Genomic DNA, 12,184 nt, shown 5'->3' on the forward strand with positions numbered 1-12,184 from the left:
ATACCAAAGCCACATATGCTGTTGACCTTTGATTTTATTTTCTTGCTACAGAAAGTACAGAAAGAACCGATTCCCGAAGAGCAGGAAATGGACTTCAGGCCTGTAGAGGAAGGGGAAGTGTGTTCTGACTCTGAGGGTAGCCATAATGAAGAGGCCAAAGAACCTGATAAGAAGGAAGGAGAGAAGACAGGTAGAGCCAGAGCTGGTAAAGTCCTTTTTTGTCTGCCTCAACCCCCTCATACCAAAGCTTTCCTGAATTCACTCAAGATCACTTTGTGTTCTAGAAGCTAGCCAGGAAGCACCTCAAACTTCATCATCATCCGTTAGACCGGGTACTCCTTCAGACCATCAGCCCCAGGAGGTTCCACAGTTTGAGAGGAAAGATGAACCCAAAGCTGAGCAACTGGAAGATGCCGAAGAGGAAAGTCGGACAGAAAACAGTCTGCCAGCCAAGGTCCCTAGCAGAGTGGATGGTATGTATTTGTGAGAGCAGACACTCACTCACAGGCTAGGCCTGTGGTCACTCGTGTGATAGCTTTCACTTAAGCCTCCTGGAACTGCTTTTACTGAATGAATTACTGGAATGCATTGTTGTGCCAGTAGATATAGTCAAACAGTGTGTTCCTCATGTTTAGCAATCTCAAAATGTATGAAAATGGTTAAAAACTGCAAGGGTGGAAATCAGGCCCTCACTTCCTAAGGTAGGATCGCTGCCTTGCCAGCACTTGTGAGTTTGGGTTCAGATCTTCTGCATTGGTTTGATGCCTGTAGTAGACAGTTGCCTTTCTTTCAAGTATTTCTAGACTCAGCTTCTCTCTAAAATTCCCCTGTCCCAAAAGAGACCAAAAAGAGCACAAGGGAAACGAAGTCATCACCGTTGCCACAAAACAAGTTTGTGTGCACTTTCTGTAGTATTACTCTTCTGTGTTAACTGCTCACACCTTTAAAACTATTAATGTTTATTTCCATGAGCATGCTTGTAAATACTTTAAAATGATATCGCTGTGTCCTAAGTCCAGGGGTTGTTTTATTCCCCATAAAAACGTACACTCTGTAACATGGCCTGCTGGACTTACATGCTCTGGGGTTTGTTCTCTTCTTGCAGTTTCAGCATCATTCTGTCTCTTTCACACTGTACTCATCAGCCTCAAAACTTTTAAGGTCTTGATTGTGCCTTGTGTTTTGTGTTCATTCTTCTCTGTGTATCTGAAACTTTATTCCTTTTAACTAGATTGTTGTATTCTCCTACTTCTTTTTCTTTTTAAATATTTTATTGTTTATTTTTATTTCATGTGTATGAGTGTATTTCCTGCATGTATGTAAGTGCACTCGTGTTGTGCAATGCCTGAGGAGGGCAGTAAAGGCCCTCCTCCTGGAACTGGAGCTGTGGATGGGTTGTTGGCTAACATGTGGGTGCTGGGAACTGAACCCAGATCCTCTGCAAGAACAGTGTGTTCTTAACTGCTGGATCATTTCTCCAGCTCCTAGTTTCCTGTTTCTTAAAATAACCAACACTGTTATATGTTTCATAACATTAACCATATTATATATACCTAACAATATTATAAAGATCTGGTTTTGTTTTTGTCTATCCCTGATAGACTAACACATTGAGGACTGAAACCAAAAATACCTTTTCAGCTTTTTATGTGTAGAATAAACCGAACAAATTAACAAATATTTGTATCTATACATTTGCACGGAGACAGGGCCTCATTGTATACTCCTGGCCGGCCTGGAACTTGTTAGGTAGACAGGCTGGCTTCCAACTCAGAGATCCACCTGCTTCTGCCTCCTGAGTGCTGGGATTATAGAGGTAGGCCACCACGTAGGGCCCTTAAAGAAAAGTATTAACCTTTACCAGTTTCATACATTATACAATGTATCTTGATCATAGCCACCTCTCACTCTCTCACCCTACCCCTATCCTATTTCCCCCTGACCACTCCCAACGGCCCCTTCCCCCACTGAGTTCAATTAGTGTCACCTTTCGCCTTTCATTCACATATGTGGGGCCACCCGCTGGAGAATGGGCATTATACCAGCAGCCATGCACCCTAAGGAAAATAAGACTTCTTCCATCAGTTGCCAGTAACTTCTCAGATGGGGGTAGGACTTACATCTCTTAAGACCTATTTTAGAGTTTGGTCTAGACAAGTATAGTTTAAGAACACTTCATAGATGTGTATTAAAGGTTGACATTCCAGATGTTCAGTCTGGAGTTAAATCATGTGCTTATCAAGAACCCAGAACAAAAATAGTAAGACTTCACAATTAGCAGACTCTTGGGATACTTCAGGAGTTTGGTAGTATTTGAAGAAAACCTTGGAATAGTAAGTAGAATCTGGTGGTATGGATGCATAGCAGGGTTAATTGGGAGAGAACATTCTAGTACCAAGGAACAATGAATGTATTAAGTGAGGAAATGGGACTGATTGAGTCATGAGCAAGAATTAGTTGCCGCCATTGCTGCTTTTCCTCCTCCTTGATGTCCTCCTAAGTTTTATTACATTTATTCTCCACACAGCTTGTTGAGGCACTTTTCTCCTTCTACCATATAGGTCCTGGGGATCGAGCCCATGCCATCAAACTATGGACCCATCTTGCCATCTCTGTAGTTCCTTTTTTGTCTTTTTGAGACAGGGTCTCTCTGTAGCCCTAGCTGTCCTGGAACTCACTATGTAGACCAGGCTGGCCTTGAACTCACAGAGGTCCTCCTGCCTCTGCCTCCCAAGTGCTGGGACTGCAGGTGTGCGCCACCATGCATGGCAGTTCCCCCTTTTTTTTAGGAAAAAAAAAAAAAGATAATATGAGTTGTGGTGAGGTTGGTGCGAAACATGGTTGGAACTTAGATTTGGCAGCTTTGTTTGGGGAATGTTATGAAGATGGGCTGCTCTGTGACCTGATGAACTGAGCAGTCACAATGAGGTGTAAGCACAGGGGATGTAGTGGCAGATGAGGTTTTGTTTAGACTTGACAGACTTCATTATTGCCTATATATTAGGATGGATAGAGGCAAAGATGCCTAAGGTAGTTGAGAGGATTATGGTGCCAAAAAGAGTGGAAACTGGCCGGGCGTGGTGGCGCACGCCTTTAATCCCAGCACTCAGGAGGCAGAGGCAGGGGGGCCTCTGTGAGTTCAAGGACAGCCTGGTCTACATAGTGAGTTCCAGGACAGCTGGGGCTACAGGCTACAGGGAGACCCTGTCTCAAAAAGACCAGGAAGGAAAAAAAAAAAAAAAAAAAAAAAAGAGTGGAAGCTGAAGAGCCCATTTGGGAGAGGAATGATTAACTTGAGTTTTGTACATTGGCTCTGAAACATTAATGAGAAGTGAAGGTGGCTAGAAAACAGTTGTGACTGAGCTGACTACAGCTGGATGACGATAATTTAGAGCCAGAAAGATAATAAGAATTTAAAGTTTAGTTGGGCATGGTGATGCACTCCTGTGATCCCAGAAATTGCAAAATGGAGGGCAGGGCGACCAAGAGTTTGAAGCCAATGGGCTAAGTAGTAAGACTGTCTCAAAAACAAAGTGAAAAGTGTAGTAACAAAACTGTACAGTTGTGGGGGTGGGAAGGAAGAGTAAAAACAGAACCCTAGATAATTCCTAGTTTTGTGGGTAAATGAGGGGAGCCAGAGAAATTACTTGAGAGGCAAAAAGAATAGCCAAGAAGAACAGAGTGCAGGAGGAGCAGTTCAGCTTAGGATTGGGCAGGCAGCGTAAGATACTACAGAGACAAGCTGATGAGGGCGAAGGAAAGTCAATTCAGTTTTGTAGTTTTGTGTCACTATATCTTCGAGAGAGGCATTTTGCTAGAGAAGGGTGAGTGGAAGTCATGTCTGTCATGTAGTAAGTGGTGAGGTAGAGACAGCCTGTGTAGACTGTCCTTCAAGAAAGCTTTGCAAACTGGGCACTTGGGAAGCAGAGGCAAGTGCATCTCTGTGAGTTTGAGGCCATCTTGGTGTACATGGCAAGTTCTAGACCATCTTGAGGACACAGGGAGACCCTGTCTCAAAAAAAACCAAAAAACAAAAAAACACAGTTTGGCAGATTATAAGAGGAGCAAGCATTTGAAGAGCTCTGTAATTTTACAGCCAAGGTTTTAAAGTAGAAACTGCAGTTTTATTTGGTTACATCAACCTCCATGCTACCCTGCCCTTTCCTTACAAGCCTACATACCAAGAGGTTAGAACTAGGAAACAAGGCAGAACCACTTTTACAATTTTTAATCTTGAGGAAAAACATGCTGTACTGTTGAGAGACTCTTAAATAAACGTTTATTAATTATCATTTGAAATAGGTACTTACATTTTTGCAGATATTTTCAATATGTATTTTGATGAGATGTCATGTCTAAGAAACTGAGTTGCCTTAACTGTCTTTTACCATTAGAAATGTATTATAAGGAAAAGATGCGACTGATTATTGCCACTATTAGATAGATGCTATAGTGACAGGCACTATAGAAAGGCCTTTTAGAGACCATAAGCTCTTCTGTCATTCTACGAGCAGGCCACTCAAGTTAACAGTGTAGAGTTAACCTTCATAAGTCTCCGAATGTCCAAGGATGTTTACTACTCTAAATTCTTTGCTTTTAGAAATGGTGCCTGACCCCCAGCAGCCCTTGACGCAGCTCCCTCCAGACACAGCCTCTCCTCTTCTCATCCTTCCACCTCCTGTTCCCATTCCTAGTTCTGTCCTACGGCCAGTTGAGGCAACAGCCATTGGTGCTCCTGGCATGGGCAGTAGTTCCACAGAGCCAGATGATGAAGAGGGTCTCAAGCACTTGGAGCAGGTAAATTCACGTTCTTTCTCATCTATCAAATCTTTAAGTGAATATTCAGATATAGAACTTTTTTGCTTTAGATTTTAAGTACTGGAAAAATTATTTGGTTATTTAATATTTGTATGAGTAATTGTCTTTCAGATCATTTCATGCTTATAAGTTTCTGCTATGTAGTAGTCATTATGTCAGGTTATTTTTTGCTCTTCTGAGATTGCCCTGAGCTGTTTACTTTTCTTTTCTTTTTGGACATTAACAGAATACTAAAAATGGTGAATACAAGCAGCTGTGGATTGTCACCGTGTCTTCTGTGTTTTTGGTTTTGTGGTTTTTTTTTTTTTTTTTTTTTTTTCGGTTTTTTGGAAGCAGGGTCTCCCTATAGCCCTAGCTGTCCTGGAACTCACTATGTAGACCAGGCTGGCCTTGAACTCACAGAGATCCGCCTGCCTCTGCCTCCCAAATGCTGGGATTAAAGGCGTGCGCCACCACACCCAGCGATAACTTACTTTTTACAAAAGAGTTTGTCTTTCCTTTGGGGTGGCATGGATAGAGACAGGAAATGTAGAAGGGTGGTAGTACATTAGTAAAACTTGTAAGACATTTTCTTTGTAATTTATTGGGCCTTTTGTTCTATTAACATCTTTGTATAAACAGACAAGTTTGTTAATAAAATTTAGACTAGGCCAACAGTGTATTCACTTGATGGAGTGATAGAAAGCTTGAGCTTTGATCCATACCAGTTTGTATTTTAGATTCATTGGTTTGCTTGATAATTTCAAGACCTTGGTCAAGACTTGATGTGCTTGAACCAAAATTTCTTTTTCTGTAAAATGGGACTAGTACCTGGCATTATTGATAAGATGGGCACATTCAGGGTGATATGGTCATATGGCATTATTGAGAAAGTCAGGTTGTTAACTTTTGTGTTCTTTGGGTAGTGTCTTTTATAGGTCAAGTAGTCCAAAAACAGTAAACATTATTGTTACATGTGTATTAATTGAGAATCATTTGTTTCTGTCATCTGTTTTTATTTTTCTGTTATTAGCAAGCTGAGAAGATGGTGGCGTATCTCCAAGATAGTGCACTAGATGATGAAAGACTGGCATCAAAACTGCGAGAGCACAGAGCTAAGGGAGTGTCAGGTCCACTGATGCATGAGGCCATGCAGAAGTGGTACTACAAAGATCCTCAGGGAGAAGTACAAGGTTAGTGGTTCACTGTTACTTTGAATACTGACGTACCTGTGTTATCTTCAGAACCTCCTAAGAAGGGATTTGTTTGATGTTTACATAGTTGTAGAAAAAGAAGTCAAAAGACTTGATAATTGTGAAGCCAAAAACAGGAAAATGATTTAAACACATGTAGAATGTGATGACTAAAATGAAAGTGGTGTAAGCACAGTACTTTGTACTATCTCAGCTCCAAGATCCCAGCTGGGAAGAGGCAGGTAAGTTACTCATCATACCTGAGCTTCAGTATCGCAGACCATCAGAAGTGATGGCAGCAGTGTTGGAAGACTTTAAGGCTTGGTATAAACAACAGGTAGCTACTAAACATGACTAAGAAAAGACAATATAATATTACAAATGAATCCCTTAAAGATTTGGATTGTGTATAAGTTAAATTAGAGGAAAGAATGCTGTAAAAAAATACTTGTGGTTTCATTTGTGCCTTTAAAAATCTTTGCTTGATACCTGAAATTGGTTATTGGTGTATATGAGTGTCAGTTTCAGCCTAGGATTTACTTCCTGGATATATTTGGTAATCTCTTTCCAGCATATTAACTTATTTCCCACTTTCAGTCCTGCTCCCTGTCTTCCTTTCCTTCATAATATTTACTACTGTTCTTGTATAGATTTGTTCATTGTTTCCATTTCAGTGTAATGTTTAGATACCTGAGAACAGAGCCTTTTGCATATGTGCATTTTAACTAAATTAATCTTGTTGGGATAAGTGTAGCTTCCATGCAGCTGGCTTTCATTCACTTCTCTTGGTGAAACTGTTCAATAGCACAACCAGGATGTTGATGTCACCACAGTTTAGATTCAGAATCTTTCCATTTTAGCAGGAATGTTGCCATATTGTTGTCACATCCATTTCCCCTTTCCCTACACTCCTTTGTTAGCTTCTGGTAACCAGTAATCTATGTTAGAATTTTACACCTTATCATTTTAAAAATGTCATATAAGCCAGGCGTGGTGGCTCACACCTGTAGTCCCAGCACTTGGGAGACAGACACAGGCAGATCTCTGTGAGTTCAAGGCCAGCCTGGTCTACATAGTGAGTTCTAGGACAGCTTGGGCTACAGGGAGACCCTGTCTCAGAAAGACCAAAAAAAAAAAAAAGTTATATAAATAGGGTCATACAATGTATAATTTTTGGTGGGAAGTGGCTCAATTCATTCAGCATAATCTTTTGGTGATTCATCCAGGTGGTTTTATATATTAGTAGCTTTTTTCTTTTTATTACTGAGTAATATTGGATGATATCAATGTATTATAGTTTAACCATCCATGAAGGACATGTGGGTTGTTCTGATTTTTGGCTGTTATAAATAAAACTCCTGTAAACATTATGGGCAGATTTTTGTGTGAAAGTGTGTCATTCCAGTAAAAATACTTAGGAGTACAATTACTAGGTGGACTTGGAGTTGCATGTTTAGCTTAAGAAGCTGCCTCTAGAGCACCTTTAAATCCCTGCATTTGGGAAGCAGATCAGGATAGATTATGAGAGTTCCAGACCAGCCTGGTCTACATAGCAAGTTCCTGATCAACCAGGGCTTCATAGAAAGACCCTGTCTAAAAAAGAAAAATTCTAACAGGTATGTAGTAATACATAGTGCGGTTCAGTATCTCCAGTAGCCCAGGCTGGCATTGAACTTGTGAGCCTCCTACCCCAACCTCCAGAATCCTGGGATTATGGATGTGTGCTTCAATACCTGGTCTTTGTAGTTTTGATTTGCAAATACTGATGTGTTGAGCTTCTTCCTTTGCTAATTGGCCATTTGTATGTCTATTTTTTAACTGGGAGTTTTTCCTTTTCTCACTCCCACCCCCTTTGAGACGGTGTCTTGTCATATTCTGCATAGCGATCTCATGCTTCTAGGTTGAAGTGATCTCCCTGTCCCAGCCTCCCTTGTCGGTAGGTATAAAACTAATAGAAATCGTTCTGCCAAACATGGTGATGTATATTTGGTGATAGATCCTTGTCTTTGTTTAAAGAAAATCTTATTTGGGGCTGGAAAGATGGCTTAGCAGTTAAGAGCTCTGGCTGCTCTTGCACAGGACCCTGGTTCAATTCCCAGCACCCACATGGCGGCTGATAACTGCCTGTAACTCCAGTTCCAGGGGATCCAACACCCTCGTCTGACCTCCCTGAACATTGCATGACGTACATGCAAGCAATACACTCATATGCATTTACAAAAACTAAAAAACTTATTATCAGTTTTGTATGCGTGTGTATGAGGTCAGAGGGCAGCTCTGGAGTTCCACCTTTACTTGGGTTCCAGGAATCAAACTCAGGTTACCAGGCTTATATGGCAAGTACCTCTACCTACTGAGCCTTCCTGCTGCCTCTAGATCCTTGTCTTGTTCTGATATTAAAATACTTTGTGTTTTTCTTAGAATATGATGTTTGCTATGAGTTTTTTCACAGATAGCATTATATGTTGAAGAATCTATTCCTAGTTTATTGACCTTTTTTTTTTTTCTTAATTTTTATATTTACTGATATATTTTGTGTTGTGGGCACACACATGTGGAGGTCAGAAGACAACAGGAGTTGATTCTCTCCTTCAACCATGGATCACTCTCAAGTTGTCAAGGTTTGGCAGCAAGCACCTTTACCACTGAGCCATCCATCTCACCAGCCTGACATTTTATGTATTTATTTTTTTATAAATATGAAAGTGTGTTGAGTTTTGTCAAAGGCTTCTGCATCAATTGAGATCATTATGTGCCTAATCCCCTTATTCTCTAATGTGGAATATTATATTTGAGAGTTTTTTTTTCCCTTCTCCCAAGTTTTGCAATATCAAGCATGTACCACTACGCCCAATTTACTGATGAATTTTCATATGTTGAGCCATCCTTGCATTCCAGAAATAAATTGTACTTGGTCATGCTGTATACTTCTCTTTTACCCATGGATTATTTGGAAGTGCTTTTAGCTTCCTAGTGTATAGAGATTTACATATTTTGATTCTGTGGTGATTAAAGGACATACTGTATATGGTTTTAATTTAAAAAGAAATTTAGGTTTTTGCCAGGCGTGGTGGTGCATTCCTTTAATCCCAGCACAAGACAAAGGCAGGTCGCCCTCTTTGAATTTGAGGCCAACCTAGTTTACATAGGGAGTTCCGGGCCAGCTGGGGCTACAGGGAGACACTGTCTCAAACAAACTTTTTGTCAGGTGCAGTAGTACATGCTGAGGCAGAGGCAGGTGGATCTCTGTGAGACTGAGGTCAGCCTGGTCTCCATAGCGAGTTTCAGGCCAGCTGGTGCCCTAGGGAGACCCTATCCCAGAAAGATGAAGAATCAACAGCAACAACAATAACAACAACAAAAAAAAAAAAAAAAAAAAAAAAAAAAAAAAAGTAATATATGGGGCTGGAGAGGTAGCTCAGTGTTTAAGAGCACTGGCCACTCTTATAGAGGACCCAGGTTTAATTGCCAGCACCCACATGGTGGCTAATAACCATCTGTACTCCAGTTCCAGGGTATCTGATGCCACCTCTGTGGGCATTGCATGCCATGGGTGCTTTTACATACACTCATAAAAATAAGATTATTTTTTTAATGTCAGTCAGGCATAGTGATACACACCTTTCATCCGAGCGCTTGGGAGGCAGAGGCAGGTGGATCTCTGTAAGATCAAGGCCAGCCTGTTATACAGAGCATGTTTTAGACTAGCTGGGCCTACAGGGAGACCAAATCTCAAATAAATAAATAAATTTTAAAAGAATGTTCAAAATACATTTGATTAGTTCATATATTCTGTGGGGTTTTAGATATACTTGATTATTTCTTACTATAAAACTGTAAAATCTGCAGTTTTTCAAGGCCAGATTTAGTCTTAACTGTATAAATGAATTGTAATTTGCCTTACTCAATTGCTGATTGCTTGTATTTTATCTTACATTTTATCCCACCTTTGCTAATGTCCAACAGAATATAATAAAGATCAGAGAATGTATTGAACATCAACCATTTATATTCTCTGTGACTCGGGTGACACAAAGCCAACAAGTACTTACTCTTTTCAGTTGTATCTTATTTCCTGACAAAGGAGTTGTTTCAGAGATTGAGACAGAGATAGTCATGCTACTTACAGTAATTAAAATACTGCTGACAACTCAAGGTGTATAAAAGTAGGGCTTGGTTAGAGATGTAGTTTAGCAGTACAGCACTTGCCATGTGAGCAAGGCCTGGGTTTGATATCCAGCAATGTGAAACAAGCAAAAACTCCCATTTCAGGTTTCAAACAGAAACCTGTTTGTCACTGTGGAGGTAAATTAAGATACTATAAAATTTTGTAAGAACACAAGACCCATATGTTTGAGCATCACAGGATTCTTATTTCCCTTATATTTAGGTCCCTTCAATAATCAGGAGATGGCAGAATGGTTTCAGGCAGGCTATTTTACTATGTCTTTGCTGGTGAAGAGAGCATGTGATGAAAGCTTCCAGCCTCTTGGTGACATCATGAAAATGTGGGGAAGGGTTCCTTTCTCTCCAGGCCCAGCTCCCCCTCCTCATATGGTGAGTATCTTGTGGCTGGCCTGGAATACTTTTTAGACAGAGGGTTATTTGTTTCTCTTTGAATGATAACCTAATGTTGCTGTCAAAGTGGGAGGAAAGTTAGCTTCTTTTTTCTTTCTTTCTTTGAGAAAAGGTCTTGCTCTGTAGTCTTGGCTGGCCTAGAACTCACTGTATAGGACCAGGTTAGCCCCATACTTGTGATTCTCCTGCCTCTGTCATCAGTGCTGGGATTACAGGCATGAGCCACCATCCCCAACCTGGTAGTTTCATAGAAAGAAATTGAAATGCTACTGGCATTCTGAATGGGAGACTTGTATCTTGAACTTAAGATAATGACCTTTCCAAAGCCTGCATGTACGTGTATATGTACATGCACATGCAAATACTAAATAGAATTCTTCACTGGTTTTCTAGCAGATGAAGAATGAGGACTGGTCGCTTAACTACTAGGTCCTTCATGGTCTGGCACCTTCCTCTTTGATGCTCATGTAAAAGCGTTCTTATCTGCAGTGCTTCAACACGTTTGACCTCTGAGCTCCTGGTTGTTACTACTTACAGTACACATTCCCATACTGGGCATGGTGGTGCACGCTTTTAATCCCAGCACTCAGGAGGCAGAGGCAGATGAATCTTTGTGAATTCAAGGCCAGACTGGTCTACATAATGAGTTCAAGGCCAGCTGGGCCTACAGAAAGACCCTGTCCCCAAAAAACAAAACAAAACACACCAGAATGCACATTCTCCTCCTCTCAGCCATTTCCTTCCTATTTTCTGGCTCATAAAAGTTCTTAAATTTGAAGTTTATCCTAAGATGACCGCCACAGATGCTAAGGATATTTTGCGAGCTTAAACCTTTGGCTGGGGAATCCTTTGTCTTGAGGCTGCCACTGGCCTTTCGCAATAGAGTTGCTGTTGGAGGTCTCTGGATATGTATCTAGCCTTTCCATCTCTAGGTTGATACAAATGATGGTAGTCATACATAAACGTGACGGTAGACAGAAACCTTTAATGTGAATGTGGGATTTCTGCAGGATTTCTGCAATAACTCACCATTGACTTAACTACACTAGTTATCAACTGTATTTTGAAGGCCAGTGCCCTGTGACAAGGTTCTTAAGGGGTGAAGACGAGTATGACGCAGTCTCTGTCATCAACAAGTTCTGTAGGCAAACTCACTGACAGCCATCCTCTCTTCCATGACTCATGCATTCCTGTGTGAGAATTGTTCCTTTGTTCTAGTTGATTTAAATCCAGAGAACAATTTTAGTATATCACTACTTACAGATTTAATTTGCATAACTATTTGAGCCTTATTTCCTGTGCTTAGAATTAAGATAGTTTTTGTCTTATCATGTGTCAGGAGCTAAAGGGATGTTTTTACCCCAGTCCATTTCCCAATTTGGGTTACAAGGGCCATGCCTTAATCATACCTATTCAATGGAAAAACTGTGGGAAACTCTCCTTACTCATTAACTATTGCCTTTGTCTTGAGTAGCATTGATACAAAGAAAGAAGAAAGCTTACCTTTATAAGTAATAGTTCTTAAAACCTAGGTTTCATGTAAATGTTTTGAATAGATCTAGAGTAGCTTTACTCTGTGGTGTTTAATGGCAAAGAAAACTGTCTGAATTTCAGAT

General features: G+C 40.6%; 1 protein-coding gene across 6 annotated transcripts in view; it reads left to right on the forward strand.

Moving 5' to 3' along the window:
• Gigyf2 (GRB10 interacting GYF protein 2) overlaps nt 1–12,184 on the forward strand; it is a 146,800-nt gene that overhangs the window by 92,158 nt on the left and 42,458 nt on the right. For 5 of the 6 annotated variants that reach the window (XM_008838103.2, XM_017799374.2, XM_029565949.1 and 2 more), the window contains 5 exons: nt 52–205; nt 285–473; nt 4,601–4,797; nt 5,831–5,990; nt 10,381–10,547. In XM_008838103.2, the coding sequence (XP_008836325.1) occupies nt 52–205; nt 285–473; nt 4,601–4,797; nt 5,831–5,990; nt 10,381–10,547 (867 nt within the window). The remainder of the gene's footprint in view (nt 1–51; nt 206–284; nt 474–4,600; nt 4,798–5,830; nt 5,991–10,380; nt 10,548–12,184) is intronic. The other variant, XM_008838101.2, reaches the window with a different exon arrangement.

Source organism: Nannospalax galili, unplaced genomic scaffold, assembly GCF_000622305.1.
Source record: "Nannospalax galili isolate Female #2095 unplaced genomic scaffold, S.galili_v1.0 scaffold1138, whole genome shotgun sequence".
Taxonomy (NCBI): Eukaryota; Metazoa; Chordata; class Mammalia; order Rodentia; family Spalacidae; genus Nannospalax; species Nannospalax galili.